At 48.2% G+C, this 14,691-nt stretch overlaps 5 protein-coding genes and 1 non-coding gene across 6 annotated transcripts; 3 read left to right on the top strand and 3 right to left on the bottom strand.

Annotated features, from left to right (window-relative positions):
• Positions 1–475: 475 nt before the first annotated feature.
• BJ212DRAFT_1481611 (uncharacterized protein) lies at positions 476–2,065 on the bottom strand (the record flags this gene model as incomplete). The annotated part of the gene is made up of 1 exon (XM_041340286.1): positions 476–2,065. One exon carries the CDS (start codon positions 2,063–2,065, stop codon positions 476–478), a length of 1,590 nt encoding a protein of 529 aa, XP_041192221.1.
• A 477-nt stretch (positions 2,066–2,542) lies between these two features.
• On the top strand, positions 2,543–2,615 carry BJ212DRAFT_t75. Its single transcript has one exon. It is a non-coding gene; the product is annotated as a tRNA-Val (tRNA).
• A 511-nt stretch (positions 2,616–3,126) lies between these two features.
• Positions 3,127–4,023, top strand: BJ212DRAFT_1300275 (uncharacterized protein; the record flags this gene model as incomplete). Its single annotated transcript, XM_041332965.1, has 4 exons — positions 3,127–3,156; positions 3,208–3,435; positions 3,481–3,587; positions 3,897–4,023. The coding sequence occupies 4 exons, from the start codon at positions 3,127–3,129 to the stop codon at positions 4,021–4,023; spliced, it is 492 nt and encodes a 163-aa protein (XP_041192220.1).
• A 2,585-nt stretch (positions 4,024–6,608) lies between these two features.
• On the bottom strand, positions 6,609–7,889 carry BJ212DRAFT_254182 (uncharacterized protein). Its single transcript, XM_041342752.1, has 5 exons — positions 7,538–7,889; positions 7,278–7,484; positions 7,031–7,219; positions 6,884–6,980; positions 6,609–6,825 (listed from the first exon to the last, which is right to left on the bottom strand). Exons 1-5 carry the CDS (start codon positions 7,559–7,561, stop codon positions 6,680–6,682), a joined length of 663 nt encoding a protein of 220 aa, XP_041192219.1. The 5' UTR covers positions 7,562–7,889; the 3' UTR covers positions 6,609–6,679.
• Positions 7,890–8,127: 238 nt separating this feature from the next.
• BJ212DRAFT_1431690 (uncharacterized protein) lies at positions 8,128–9,704 on the top strand. Its single transcript, XM_041337696.1, has 4 exons — positions 8,128–8,484; positions 8,536–8,794; positions 8,848–9,299; positions 9,354–9,704. The coding sequence occupies exons 1-3, from the start codon at positions 8,153–8,155 to the stop codon at positions 9,247–9,249; spliced, it is 993 nt and encodes a 330-aa protein (XP_041192218.1). The 5' UTR covers positions 8,128–8,152; the 3' UTR covers positions 9,250–9,299; positions 9,354–9,704.
• A 3,076-nt stretch (positions 9,705–12,780) lies between these two features.
• On the bottom strand, positions 12,781–13,164 carry BJ212DRAFT_1359295 (uncharacterized protein). The gene has a single exon (XM_041335852.1). It carries the CDS (start codon positions 13,131–13,133, stop codon positions 12,867–12,869), a length of 267 nt encoding a protein of 88 aa, XP_041192217.1. The 5' UTR covers positions 13,134–13,164; the 3' UTR covers positions 12,781–12,866.
• Positions 13,165–14,691: the final 1,527 nt, after the last annotated feature.

Genomic DNA, 14,691 nt, shown 5'->3' with positions numbered 1-14,691 from the left:
AGGAAATTTCAGGGTACCGATCTTCTTGCCAAGTGAGTCCGATGCCTCGATGCAAGCCATTCCGGTGATCCTACAAGTTCTGTTGCCTGATTCCGCAAATCTTATCGGCAAGTCCCAGCCAAGTTCATATGAAACCCTGCTGATAGCAACAACCTGCTCTGCACGCGTCGAGGATAGCGAAATGCCCTCACCCCTTCCTCCCCGATACAGTCAAACGTTCATAGGTAAGATTAGCACCGTACGTCCCTACAACCTGTGGATCGGGCAATTGAAATTAAAGATAACGACGCAATGTCCTAGTTCTCGAAGTGGTAAAAACACAGCTACAGCATTCTCCAGTTATATGAGTCCACGAAGTACCATGCGCAACATGTGACAGATAGCGGACGCATCCGCGGTGCATATGAAAATTCTACATACACGGAACGTGAAGGACTAACGCATGCCTATGAGAGCCATTGGGGAGAGGCACAGCCTACTCGTTCCCTGGCGGGGGCATGTCAGGGATCAGATAGTGAATGCGGTTGGGAGGCTGCCCTGACATGGCATGCAGCGGGGATAGTGACTCCGTGCCGTGCGAATGTGACGATTCACCGGCGGTCACCATTGACTGGTTGTCTACCGCGCTACGCAAGTCGTCACGAAACTCTGAGGCATCATAGTGCGGTACAGGTTTGCGAGAAGTGCGACGAGCGGATATAGCACTTGTTGAGGGCGAGCGCCTGGCCGAGGTTGCAGCTGCAGGGGAAGGTGGGTACTCGTCCCGCCCTCGGCTAGGAGATGTGGGTGTATGGGGAGTGGGGGTAGCTAGGGCTGGGAATGAAAAGCGCTCGGTACGCAGGTACATGGAGTTTTCCATGGATGAACGTATTCGAGCTGCTTGCAGCTCGAGACTTTGTTCCGAATAACGCGCAGGGGTGACACGGGTGCGAGCAGTGCCGTCACAAGGTGGTGGACATGGATCTTGAAGGGAACGAACAGACATGCGGTGATTATAACGCGACAAGGGATTGTCCATAGTGTCTACAGGGATCGTTCCCCCGGGCGAGTAAGGGTGCACTTCCTTCTCCTCCCCATGATTTCCGGGATATTCGCCTGAATCCTGCGTTGTTGTGGTCTCTGAGGTTTTGCCACTATCTGCGACCATGAGTATTTCTCCCATTACGTCCGAATGACCGCAAGAGTGAGCAGAGCCAGCATTGCCTCTCGCCAGTGACCTGGCAGCTGAGTCATTAGATTTTAACGAACTCCACCTCCTTCCCACGCTCTGCTTTGGCTTGCTGCCACGAGTTGGAGAGCGACTTTGGCGGCAAAAGTAATATGCGATAGCCAAGACAAGGAAAACCAGCCCTGCTAAACTACCAATCACGATCCCCACGATCTCACCAACGCTGAGTGTCATTGATGAGGCTTCTACCGTGGTTGCAGTGCTAGTGGGTCCTGGCGATGAAGATGAAGACGGGAGCAAGCAAGCTGTGTCGGATCCGTTACTAATGAAAAAAGCAGCAGAAGAGGCGTTGAGCGAAGCTATGGAGCCCTCTATCATATACCAGCCCTGTGGCTGATCCACTTGAGGCCATGTCCAGGAGTTTAACTTGGTACTAGTGTTCGTTAAAGTCACGGAGACCTGTCCAGCAGTATTTTGGCGGCGGGCGAGATCATGCTGTGGATAGGGATCAAGAACATTGACATTCAAGATGGAGAGCAAAATGCTGGGTGATGAACCGTTATAGGTCCAGGTGATGACCCCTGGGGCGCATGTCGTCATATTCTTGACGGCATTGATCGAGAACTGGCTGGGTGTTGGTGAAGGGGTTGGTGCGCTGGCCGTTGACGTCATGACATGCGAAGAGGTAGACGAGGACAAGGTAGACGAGATTGTAGGTGGTGAAGCAGGCGAGGAATTTATAAAAACGCCGCCTATGGGACCAGGATCCAGAGGTGTGCCAGGTGACGAGGTATAGCCCACTTGCCGTTCGGCATGCTGAGCATGCTGAGCTAAAACACTTGCCCACTGGCCTCCACCAGAGTAGAGCCAGCAGAGCACCACCAAAGTTGACAGCATTCTTACTCTTGTGAGAACATCCGAATATGAGATGGTCGGACCGAAGTACTCACGAGCTGATGATCCGCAGACTTTATGCACCAGTGATGCTGGCACAAGATAATCAACAGGACAAGCTGAAAAAACTCTTAACAGTGAGTGAAGCCCTGGTCTGGTGCTCTTGAGAGAGTAGCCGAATGAGCAAGAGAGTTAGTGTGAAAATCGCTGCCCGAACAACAATTAATTGCCTGGGAGTCGGGACAAATGCCACGGCGGCGAACCCGTCACCGGGATTCCAGTGCAGTGGATCTTGTGTGGAACCCAGTTTGCTCAAGGGGGTCTGTGCCTCCGTTCCGACGAGTTTAACGGATGACGATGCTCCTGCTGTATATGCACACCGTCGTTCCTATCAAGACTGAAGGAAGCGATCAATGAGCCTAGATATCATTACATCTAAACCACGAAGAACATGATACGGAGCAACACACAATGTTTGTCGGTTCAATGGTCTAGTGGTTATGATTTCTGTCTTACACACAGAAGGTCCTGAGTTCGACCCTCAGTTGAACCATCATTTTTTGCATAGCCTGCCTGTAATGGGCGTGTCTAGGGCTAGCACTTAAATCATTTTCGGCGAATCATTTTATGTGCGATTCTAAGCAAAATCATGCATAACAGTATATATAGAATAATAGACTCAAAGAAGTACGTTGACAGGATATATCGGTGGCCAGAATAATACAGACACCTGGGATACATTTTACCTTCCGATTCTTCCCGCGAAACAGAAACATACTGCTGAGTTCCATACTCCGATCGTCATTCTCACACCGTTTCCTACTGTCTTGTCTCAACTGTATTCGTCCAGTTGGAACGCCGAAGTTTGACACTAACCGAGAGTTTGGCATATGTCGCCAATGTGACAGTATTTGTGGTGACATGACGAGATACGCTTATCCTGAATGAGAGCAGTTAATTAAATGAGGTTAGTGTCATCTCGACGGGATAACAGGTTAAAGGAAGACAGAAATTTCACTATTCACATAGACAGAGTCAAGCAGAACTTAACGTGACGCCAGGCAATGGCGCAATGGGCGATCCGTAATGGAGTGGTATAAGGAAAGCCTAACGTATTCAGTCGACAAGATGGACATGGTTGTCAGCATCAGCTGGCAGGCCTGCCGTTCATGGGACCGCGGAAGAAGCATGGTGAAACATGCGAATCTTCTAACGCCTACATCCCTCTCAGGAGAAAGGCGATCATCACGATACGAACCGAGTTACAATGGGATCCGGACGGAACCAGACAAGGCCTAGCCATTGCCAAATTTTTGACCCGAGCGAAGAGTGATGCATCTGGGGGATTTAAACTTGGTGACAGCTGGAAACAGGTAAGTCAGTGGGGATTAACGGGGCCAACGGATGATCTGGGGTAGCACGTGCCTGAGACTAGGGCAAAGGCGCAAAATCAACTTAATCAAGTACCGCAAATTGCAAATCATGAACTGCATTTAAGTCTATTTGGGCTAGAAAGCCAAGTAAGGTCGGTCTTGAAGCTTAAGATTAACCATCGGCACCCAATCCTTGCTAACACACTGCCCAACCGGGAGTTTCCAGAGAAGGAACAGGTCTAATCAGTGCTCCCGCGGTATATCACTAGGATCATCGCTTGACTCGAAGGACCAACGAGGCCATTATCATATCCTCAAGGTGGTTTTAGAGTTTCCAAAGTACGGCCATTTACGAAGCGTTGTTCTAGTTATAGATAATGTATTGCTTACTTGAATCATACACTGCGCAGACGAATGTAGCCACGTTTCGCTAGGGTCTGACTTTGCGCCCAATGCTGCAGGGATAGCATGGATTTGCAATTCCAGCAGAATAACTTGAAAGCAGAAGATGATACTTACTACGCACAAGATCATCCAAATGTTAAAGCTACCAAAATTTGGTTAAACGAGGCTAAATGTGGCGATTGAATTGCACTGATGAGTACTGAGTAGTAAAGAACACGTAGTTTGGAATCACGGCTCGACCGGCCTCAGTACCCAGTGACGTGCACCTCGTCACAATTGATACCGTAAAGCATGATCCCCGTTCGCATTTCAGTCGTGTGCGATCATGTCCATGACATCGCCGCTAGAGTCGGAGAGAAGATACATCGCCACATGAAGGAGAAAGTTAAAATGTGTCTCGTGAGCTGCGGTATTTGGACCTGCTGATTGGCTTGGTTACTGAAATGCCTGGGTATGGAAGAAAGACCACTTTCCTTCCATGTACCAGACAGCACGAGACCACAATTTGTACATCCCTGAGAAAGCACGCATCTCGTGACAGGTTGGATTCAGCTAGAATCAGCTGGACGATGTACATTCATGGCAAGCTGCGACGGTTTAGTACGAGCACTGACGGTCATGAACTACTATACAGTCTAGCTCGCAACCTCGCAGATGAAACGGCCGTTTCCCTTCAAGTTAGTCTGCCAGCAGGAAAGCATGGACGTACAATTCTCCAGTCTTGAGGTTGCGTTACGCTTACCACAATTTCATGTTACACTGGCCAATAACAATGGTAAAGTGACAACATTTGCTACCGCGCTCCCGGAGAGTACGGTATATGAAATTAAGGACTTTCACAGGAGTTGTCAAGGGCATTTGCAGGCACCTGTAGTGTACCCGTTCCAACACCGTTTGGACGCCCCTTCCAGGGAATGCGAATCTTCTTTATAAAATGAACGGGTGACCATCCGTAAGCTCAAATGTTGCGGAATAGAAGAGACCAGTTAAGGAAGTAGAGCCACAATGCCGAGTTGAATTTGCAAAACAATGTTGTCTTGGCCCTCTCATAAACTCTGCACCTACCGCTCCCTTCCAGAGTCCAGACTATGGTGATTAGAATTGATGGTTTGTATCCGTTTTGGGGTTAATGTCAGGTCCCCGCCTGACTTATTTTCAGCATGGTGATAGTCGCTGCCGTGGTCCAAACCTTACTCAATGAATAGCTGACGGTACCACTAGTGCCGGCGCGTCGGCTCCAAAATTCTCTGATAGAGGTGGCGCCCCAGGAGAGTCGAATGAGGGGGAGGGGTCGCCCATTGATCTGGATGTTGCCTGAAGAACAGCACGCAAAGAACTGCCGTAAGCTTGGAATTGATTCGGAGTTTAGAATAAATGTTGACTGCACATGGCGTCGCTATGATCGTAAACGACGGAGGTACAAGGGATGCGAGCCTCGAAGATGGTACTACGATCAATAGATCCGGAGAAAAAGACTGCGCGGCAGAGTGAATGGCGTCACAAAGAAATGAGTGCCTTAGACCAGAGACGAGGGCGGACGTAGCAAAGGCCAATCGTGAGGATGTAGAATGTGTCTCAGCCTAGTGCGGATGTGTACCTTCCACAGACGACAAATGCTGCAGACCTCGGACGGGCACGAGTGGCTACTGTAGGACAGATATGGCTGGCTGCGCACCGAGGGAGGCCGAGAGTGGCTGCTCACCAAGTATGGTCGGAAGTGGCTGCTGCAGACCGGGCAAGGGCAACTGTTGTTGCAGATCAGCAGCTTGCGAGAATGGTTGAAGACACAAATCGGGTACTATGATGGGCTGTCGACCCAGAGTGGGCACAAGTGGCTGCGGACCAGCGGTGTACACGAGTGGCTAGAGACCAGCGGCGGGCGAGAGTGGCCGCAAACCCAGAGTGGCAGAGAATGACTGTGGACTCCCCATGGTCAAGCATGGCAGTTGATTCCTGCGGCGTCTGTCTGAATCACAACGGAAGATTTTTCGAGCACCTTGAAAGCAATCAGTGACTGCAATCATCTCAGACCTGGCTTTAGTTCCAGCCTTCAAAGCAATCCAGGAGTTCAGGAGCTTGCCAGATTTCTTGATGCTTCCGGTGTTCCTTGCGTGAAGATCCCAGGCGCACCCTAGGGCTCGGCAACCAAGTCCAGTGAGGTCGAGTACTATCCCTTCCACGGCAACATCGTCATGTGAAGGGGTTGTGAAGGGGTGGATTATTTTTGGTCTCACGTGATGCGAAAATGGTCGTGCACGTGAGGGAGTCAGATATAATTGTCACTCCGCAAAACGCCGAACACTAATAAGCAGAGCAATGTGGGCAGCGCCGACCCCTAGTGATTAAGCGACGTGACTTTATCTACACCGTGGGCAGGCATTGCAAGCAGAATGCTCTTTGTAGGTCTCGAATCAAATAAACTTTGCGCATGTTCGACAATTCAGTACTGTCAGTTCCAATATTTTCAGCTGGGGAAGTAGGGGTAGTGATACTTGTTGGAACCAAGTCCCTTGTCATTCTGGGGGTATTCCATGCGAACAGTATCGTAAAAGGTGGGACCCTGTTTGTCCAGTTCCACGAGTAAATAGAAGCGGTAAGACGGAAAAAATGAAATCTGGCCTATCGATAATACATGAAAGTAGTTGTAGCGCACCAGTGTGTGCGGCACATCAGGGAGGCTATATATCACATAGATAAATCACAAGTAAAACAAGAAAGAGAAAAATGGAAATTAGAAATTAGAAATTACTGACGGTATCTAGCGTAATTGAGACTTCATCACAGCCGCTAAGTAGTACGAGTTAAGTTGGCTGTCGTAGCACACTTTGAGTAGCGTTCCCTAGTCTGACGATGAAGATGTTGTCGCATACTTCCACATAGATTGAATGAACATCGTTCCGATATTGATGACATACAAAACAAGCAAGAATGCAGTGACTACGCGACAGATCGCGCTCTGGGAGCAAAAGCCTGCTATCACCATTGCTAAGGGGTGGAATTCATCAGGGAACCCAAAAGAGCATCGAATGATGGAACAACTCACCAAATATGAAACAATGTAGGGACCAGGCAACGAAAAATATAGGGGTAACTATTGACAACAGGTACGACATGACGAAGTAGCCGCCTGGCTTAAGTTGCTGATACTAGGTCAGCGGGTGTAGGTGGTAAAGCGAGAAAAAAAACTTACTTCTTGAGTCCAGTGCCGATCGGAGTGTAGCCAATGTATCATGCTCGAGCCAGATGTCAACATCGCGATCATAGCGAGCATGAGCGACATAAAGAACAGACAATGAGGAACGGGTGATGTATAGTCGAAGTATGGTACAGTAGGGCCGGTAGTGACGAAAACACCACTTATAGCGAGGAGGATGCCTGCCTTTTTAAAAGGATGTCAGCGCCAGATTGAGCTCACGCAGAGTGAGATAGCGGCTTACTGTGGTGATAGTGCTGTCTAGGATAGAGCATAAGCGGCTCCTAACGATTTCGAAAGCTTGGTCTGATTGCAGCGACTTCCAATGATCTTCGAGATCTGGACGTCCAAGGGCCAAAAAACAGAGTACCCTCGTTAAGAGGGACATGCGACGAAGGGCTTCGGGGAGGTGTTCTTCGGGGAGCGTTCTTGGGTCAGCAATCACATAAAGCTGTAAAGGCCAGGTTCAGTCATACAGCAAGGTTTCTCAACTTCAAACTGCACCTCAGTGGAATAGAATGAGGCCATGAAGTCAAATGAAAGAGTGAAGAAGGATTAATGCACTTCCCATACTGACAAGGAGATGCAACACATATTATATACCTGACATCAGAGAACCGGTGAGAAGAATATATTGTCAGCATCACGATAATGATCACCTGAACTCACCGATTCACTGATGGTCGACCCAAACGAACGAAGATCATACAGTCTCAGTAATAGGTTACACAAAAAACACGGTACATACGGATCGGTAGAACTTAAATAATGGTGCATCGAGGGTCTTGGCATTCAATCATTTCTACTATTCAATTGTTTGTCTGACGAAGAAGTGCTCCAGCGCTCAGCTCTTAGTTGTCCACTTGGATAAAGATGTGGCTCTCCTATGATCGGCAGTACTTCCGAAATACATCAATTGTCGTGTCGCTCCTCACTAGTTCACCGGGTTGCACTACTAGTATTATTACAAAAGGAATTCCAATTGAATTCTGTATTGGGGCGATCACCTAGTGTGCTTGACAGGATTTCAAAGCGAGACTAACTTGAATTGGACCGGACACTAGGATACTCACAGCAAGAAGTCTGATGAATGTGGCTGTGCTCTATGTTTGTCTTCTAATGAGCGTCATCGAAACAGTTTTCTTCACGTCCCTCATCATACTTTTAGGATGGTTCTACACACGCAAAAGCACGTCTTTTCCTATCATCGTACTTCTTCACTCGTTATATTCCCTATACGCTCTCATCCAACGCTCACCAAACCTCTTCTCCCGTCTACGTATCCCTCTTACTCTCCCCGTTGACCGTATTCGTGCGTTATTACTATCAGAAGCTGGATTTGGAGCAGGAGCAGGAGATGGTGGACTTGCAGTGTCCATGCCAATGCCACCTGATCTCGAACTTTTACTAAGTCGCCTCAAGACGGATGAATCGAGGGGGTGGTTCGTTCGGTGCGTCCCTACCCTATTCTCCTTGCATTGCGAATTCATGACCACCTACAGGTTTGGTCAAAGGGCGCTACAGACATGCGCTCCATGTACCTCTGCGGGTGATTATGCCCTCTTTGTATTCGCAGGTGCCCTTATCGCTTATGTCCGTACTGCTGCGGTGTTGTTGTTGCTTACTTCCAGCGCGAATGGAAGGGATAGATGGAGGGGGTATGTTTTAGGCGTCTTAGTATGTGCAGCCCTCGCAGAAGGCTACCTCCTAGTTTCCGTTAGCGCAGCTCCACTCCCAAGAGACGGAACTCGAGTCTTCATGGTACATGTCTCCTACTTCTAAGCTCCAATTACACGCTAACTTAGTATGAATAGTGGCATGACAACATCCAATTTACACGCCAAGCGCTCTTCCTTCTTCTCCCAATCCTTACCCAATTCCTCCCAGAGATACAAAATCCAGGACCACCCAGCATGTCCCTCGCCCCAGCTCTCGCACACCTCGAGCGTTCTATCCCTCGAGCACATTTGTTAAAATACACACGTGCTGCTGTTATGCGCGACCCTGAACTGCGCGAACGCGCGGTAAGGTGGTGGACAAGGAAGAAGAGGGAGGGAGATGCCGGGAGAGAAGATGAGGCGGTGCAGAGGGCGGCGCTGAAGATGGGGCTTGGGTTTGCTGATGCTGAAGGTGGTGGGGAGGGGAAGTTGAGGATGAGCGCGAGAATGGCGATAGAGTCCTTGAAGGGGTTGTTTATTACCCCTGTGGGTCCTTGAGTGTCGCGATCACGTTTGATGCACAGGCGTTCGTGTGGTTTGTGCTATCGGTGAGTCTTGTTTCTGTGGTATTTTCATTCAGCTGATACAGTGATTCTGGGTAGATTGGCTACATCACTAGCGTGTATGATACGTGACTGCAACGTTTTTTCAATCCCATCTTGGTACCAGGCAAAGTATTGGTATTGTTGCTTCTTAGCGGGTAGGGTATAGCACGGGCATGGGGGTCACGGGTATGGCGGGTACGGATACGGTGTCGAGATGTGTTACCCGTGGCCATACCGTACCCGTCAGCACGGTGTACGGGTATGTTCACGGGTAGCTGCGCTATCTCCGAATGTTCTCCGCGGTGCTATATGTTGGACATGACAAGGATTCGCCACTCACTACGATCCTTATTTTTCGGAGGGTCGTTGACTGCAACAGTGACCCACTGCTTCGATCCTATTTCTCGCTGCTTCAATATTCCTACCAGTTCATATTCTTCCGTCTCGGAGACACATTACTATTACTGATTACAACTCGGTGATTCAACAGTATAAAGTGAGGTATGCAGACTCTACATTTCTCAATACCCCATCTATTCCATCATTATGGTTAATCAGTCTACTGCCAATGACACGACCTCACTTGCTGATTCTACCTCAACGCGTTCAGATGTATCGTTATCTCTGCAGCCCATAGTGGACAATGTTGCAAAATGTGTTAAGCTTGTCCTTCCACGGGCCAAAGCAATCCCTCCAAGTTGCAATCCGCTGCTCCAGAGGTAATTGATGTTGATGTTGATGAAAATGATGCGCCTCCTGCCGCCGAACAGGGTGACAAAGCTGATCTAGGTATGTGAACTTATTGTTCGCGTTTGCATAGACCTTGATTGATTTTCACTCACAGACGCACTCAAGAAAACTTGGCGTTCAGCAGTCTATTCGTTTTTTAAGCTTGATGCTGTGACTGTCCAGTGTCACGACGGCATCTCTAGTAGATGAGCTTGACGACTATTTGCGGCAACCAGCAAAGTCCCACTGCAATGGTGGGTCCATAATCAAAAGACGTATCCGAATTTGCACCGGATGGCACTTGATTGCCTTAGTATTCCTGGTAGGTCGTGCACCATCACTTTCGCTAGCATCACAGCTTATGTGTTGCACACCATAGCTACCTCGACTGCCGTGGAACGTGTATTTTCGCAAGGCCGGCACCTTTTACACTTCACTCGAAACCGCTTGTCTCCGTCATCGACTCGTGCATTCCTTTGTCTCGGCTCATGGCTCCGCTGTGATCTGGTAGCACCCGAGGACCTTACTAAGATCATGAAGTCTCCGAAGAAAAGAAAACGAGAAGACGAGAGTGTTGGGTGAGGTTATTGGACCTACATAGTGTTACTATTTCTTGTATGTCCACGGGTAAATACAACACCGGGGGTAGGCTGCTATACCGCGGGTTAGTATGGGTACGGTGTTGATCTTCCGACCCGCGGGTATACCCGCGCTATACCCTATTAGCGGGTCGAATAAGCTTTCATCGATGCATCATGGGACGCCCCAGGACATGCGTATGATCGGGGACACCCGGTGCCCGAGTGTTATTTTCAGTTCCCCATGATGTAAACTGATGCGCGCAGAACATTATCGTGCGGTTTCGTCAGACTTTGAGGGGAAAGGTAGGCGCAGCATGGTACATTTTGTACCAGGTACTTGCGGGTGAGAAACCGACTCTTGGCAAAATGTGGGCAGGGACAAACCCATCGATGGGGATCTGGTCGATATCTGGGGTTGAGTGGGGTCATCATTGGGGTATTGGGCGCATGCAACCAGTCTATTTTGAATTATTTTTGCCCCGATAGCTCGCGAAATCGACCAGAATGGGGGAGCCGGGAGAGCTCTCAAAAATACGCTCAGCTTCTCGGAGTCTCCGTTGGTGTTCGACGACATGAATGCTTTGTTCCCCCTGGACTTTCACCATATGCTCTGGGTAAGTTTTCATCTGGGCTCCGCATTCGTTTTCGAGCCTGGCTTAGGATTCCGCACCGCGGGTCGGAAAGCTGACACAGTACCTCCACCCGTCAACACCGCGGGTACATTGCCAAGAAGAGTGTACTAATAACAAAAGTTATAGATAGGTGACCGCCAAGTCTTCTGGAGAGCCTCTGTATCATCGCCTAATAAGATATTTGCAAGAATCGATGGAAAGAAACACCAAGATCTGCAGCAGGATCAGGATCAGCATTGGGTGCACCTGCCGTTGCTTTGTCGTTGTCACTGGTGAGCAAATCAATACTTGATCGTGTGAGATCAGCGGTATCTGTGGGTTTCAATTGAGCTGACTGAGACACAAATGACTGCTTGACCTTCTTCAAAGGGCGGGCCAGAGCCTCAGCACCCTTTGCGACAACCTTCTTGAGTGACTTGGCCTTCTCTAAAATGGACGACGAGATAGTCTTAAATGATGAGCGCGACTGAGTAGACGAGGCATCAGATGCCCTCTTTGTGAGCTTGGTTTTCATGAAGAAACAACTTGGTGAACTTACTGGTCTCGAGTTTTTGCCTTGACTTGATGGTAGCAACTCGAGCTTCTCCGTAACAACGTATCAGCTCGATAAATTGCTAGAATTACTCACAGGGGCGCGAAGGACATGAAAGACATCAGTATAGCATTCAGTTGTGCTCCTCAAGTACTCAGAGCTTAAGGCGACACGCAGAGTTATAGTACGGCGTTCAATGGCTCTGTCAAGTTTCTGGATTCAGGAAGTCATACCACCAACCCACGGTAAAGGGTCATGGTATGCTCAAGGATATGACTATCCTACCCCGTACCCGCCAAACCCGTCAGCAAAGAGCCGTGGTGTTACTCGTACCCGTGCGTTTCCCTGGCTTGACGTCAGACTTGCATTTGAATACATTGTCCAGGTGTCTGCGGAGGAGCTGGGGGCTCATTGATATGGTGTGACCGTGGATAATGCCCATGAAAGGCAGACGAAGGTGACGATGGATGGATGGTGATGTGAAGGTAGTTTGCAAGAAGGAATCGCTTGGGGAGTAGTGGGGAGGCTAGCGGTTGGTTATCTGAATTGGTGTAAGAGTGCCATGATAATTCTGCATGTTGTTTGTGTTGGACGCAGACTTAGCAGGACACAAGGGGCATCGGCACGAGTTGCCGTTTGACTATGTAAGCTCGCTAACGTGATGCCCATCTTAAATGACTATGGTGCACACTTTGATTGGAAGGGATGACTAGATATCTTCCTTTGCTGTCTAGCTAAAGAGCACTAGTAAATACGTGAGATTGATAATCTCAGATCTGCATTATGATCTCTGTAGTACCGCCATGCTCAATTAGATCCACCACTACTACCATACCATCGGCAAGTTTTGGTTTCGGCCGTGCGCATCAGTTGATGGCGTATACTACTTACCAAATACAGTGTAAACCTTGAGCCTGACTCGTAGTGTGGGGGGCAAAACTTGGCAAAACTCTAGGCGCTCAGCTAGGTTATGTAGACTATGTGTAGCCTATGACATTCCTAATGATGACATCAATGTTTCCTCGTCCCAGCCATCACCCTCACCAGTGTAATTAACCACCTCAACCTCATCTAGAACGGTCTGCGGTATTATTCCTTATTCAACCCGATCCAACTCGTTGAAATCAAAAGCATTTCCCTCGAGCACTTCGACTTTGTTAATGCTTTGAACTTCTTCCGTCATTTTCAGCTCTTCGAGAGCTTCAAATTCAGCAGCGATGTCACCAGGTGAGATACTCTCCGGACCAGCAAGAAGGTCATCTGCATTGCGAGGCTCAGTCGAAAGCGGAGGCGCCCATGCAAAGGATGCTTCAAGATCCTGTGCAGTCTTGACAGCAATGCCGACCTCTTCCCGAGTGTGCATGCGAGCATGTCGACGGCAGGTGGACTTCCCAGCCTGTGCAGCTTTTACGGCATTGTGGTGTCAAAGGTTTGCGTGAATTTTGCCAAGTGTTTCAAATGTGTTGACTGAAAGATTACAAAGTAAGAATAGCATTTGAATCAGTGGCACTGCAGTTGCCTGTCTTTTCCATAACAAATGCGTGCGCTGCTTGGCGCAGAGGAGCAGTTGCATTTTGACAAAGCTTGATAAGATGGTTTGGTAGGTTGTTGTCACGACCTTGGATTCAAGCACCTGATGAGTTATCAGCGTCGCTGCAATGTTTGCATTTCCAGTAGTAACAATGTGAGCTGTTGTCAACTCGTTCCAGGTGCTCAAAATTGTGGTTGATCAGTGATGCAAGGGGGCACCCCCCAGCATGCACCATCTTACTTTAGGGACATTATTTTGCATGTTCTCTTCAAATCAAAATATGTTATCAGAGATCTAAATTATATCTCCGCGAGTCTTAGATACCTTGGAGTTCTACCAAGTTTTGCCACTTCCCTTTTGCGTGAGTTCTGCCGAGGACCAGGCACAACCAGTTTTGCCAAACTGGTTGGCAAAACTCGGTAGTTTTGCTAACAACACTAGTTGTGAGCATGTGAGGCAGTGCTGCTGAAATTTCTATGTAGAATTTCTGCTCTTAAGGCACAAATTAGGAGGCCATAATGTTGTGTAATGCAAGTTCCAAGAATACATGCATTAAATAGATATCCAACACATGTATCCATGAAACCATTTAACTGATCTTCAACAGGCTGTAGGATGATGGACATCTATACCTCTGTGCATGCTGTGCTCAGTCCGACCATAAACAGAAGTGGTCCTAGTATTAGTTCCTTCCAACTGAACATACTGTCGAATGGGAAGCATGATTGAGGTGTTGTAGTACTATCATTCCGGGTAATCTGCAACATGCATGCAATATGCAAAATGTTCAAAACACCTCAACGCACTGCTCAACTCACTTCAAAAAAATTCATGCATATGTAGACTACTTATATATGATGTACTGTCCAAGTAGAATGAAAATTTCTTGCGTGTTGCAGCTGCGAGGGATGAAATAGTGGTAATTTGTAACCATGCAGGAACATAAATTATCCAGATCCCATAGATCCTGCAGGTATATTCCTAAAGTTATACCTGGAGCACAACAATCACCTCATCAGGATTACAGAACACAATTTCGATAAAGCTCATCCTGTCATTTTAAGATGCTATAGAGGAAGAATTGATGACATGTATGAAAATGTGACAGTAGATAGGAGAGTGTGTAACAAATTCAATCTCCTCTATGGCACACTCAGCAAGTGCACGAAGTCTTGCATTGTTGTCTCCTCTTGCATCATTCTCACATCCTTGTTACAATGGCACCAAACTGCAGGCATACTACCAGTCAGAAGAAAGCTGAAGAAGATGTGATTCACGAAGCCAACTTCACTGCTGCTATTCAGGCTATCGGAGAGGAGAAGACCAAGAACCTTATTCAGGACCATATCACCAGTACACTCATAATAATTACATAAATCACGATACTTGA

The sequence above is a fragment of the Suillus subaureus genome (assembly GCF_016647635.1).
Source record: "Suillus subaureus strain MN1 chromosome Unknown BJ212scaffold_19, whole genome shotgun sequence".
NCBI classification, from domain to species: Eukaryota; Fungi; Basidiomycota; class Agaricomycetes; order Boletales; family Suillaceae; genus Suillus; species Suillus subaureus.
The sequence above is the reverse complement of the archived record's forward strand: the minus strand, read 5'-3'. Positions and strand labels throughout refer to the sequence as shown.

Excerpts from the sequence above, each read along its gene's own strand:
- BJ212DRAFT_1359295 (XM_041335852.1), bottom strand. The coding sequence starts at position 13,133 with ATGCACACTCGGGAAGAGGTCGGCATTGCTGTCAAGACTGCACAGGAT.
- BJ212DRAFT_1431690 (XM_041337696.1), top strand. The coding sequence starts at position 8,153 with ATGAGCGTCATCGAAACAGTTTTCTTCACGTCCCTCATCATACTTTTA. Across the intron at positions 8,485-8,535 it reads TCGAGGGGGTGGTTCGTTCG|GTTTGGTCAAAGGGCGCTAC; the intron begins GTGCGTCCCTAC and ends GACCACCTACAG. Across the intron at positions 8,795-8,847 it reads ACGGAACTCGAGTCTTCATG|TGGCATGACAACATCCAATT; the intron begins GTACATGTCTCC and ends TAGTATGAATAG.
- BJ212DRAFT_254182 (XM_041342752.1), bottom strand. The coding sequence starts at position 7,561 with ATGGCCTCATTCTATTCCACTGAG. Across the intron at positions 6,981-7,030 it reads ATCGGCACTGGACTCAAGAA|CAACTTAAGCCAGGCGGCTA; the intron begins GTAAGTTTTTTT and ends ACCTAGTATCAG. Across the intron at positions 6,826-6,883 it reads CCTACATTGTTTCATATTTG|CAATGGTGATAGCAGGCTTT; the intron begins GTGAGTTGTTCC and ends TCCACCCCTTAG.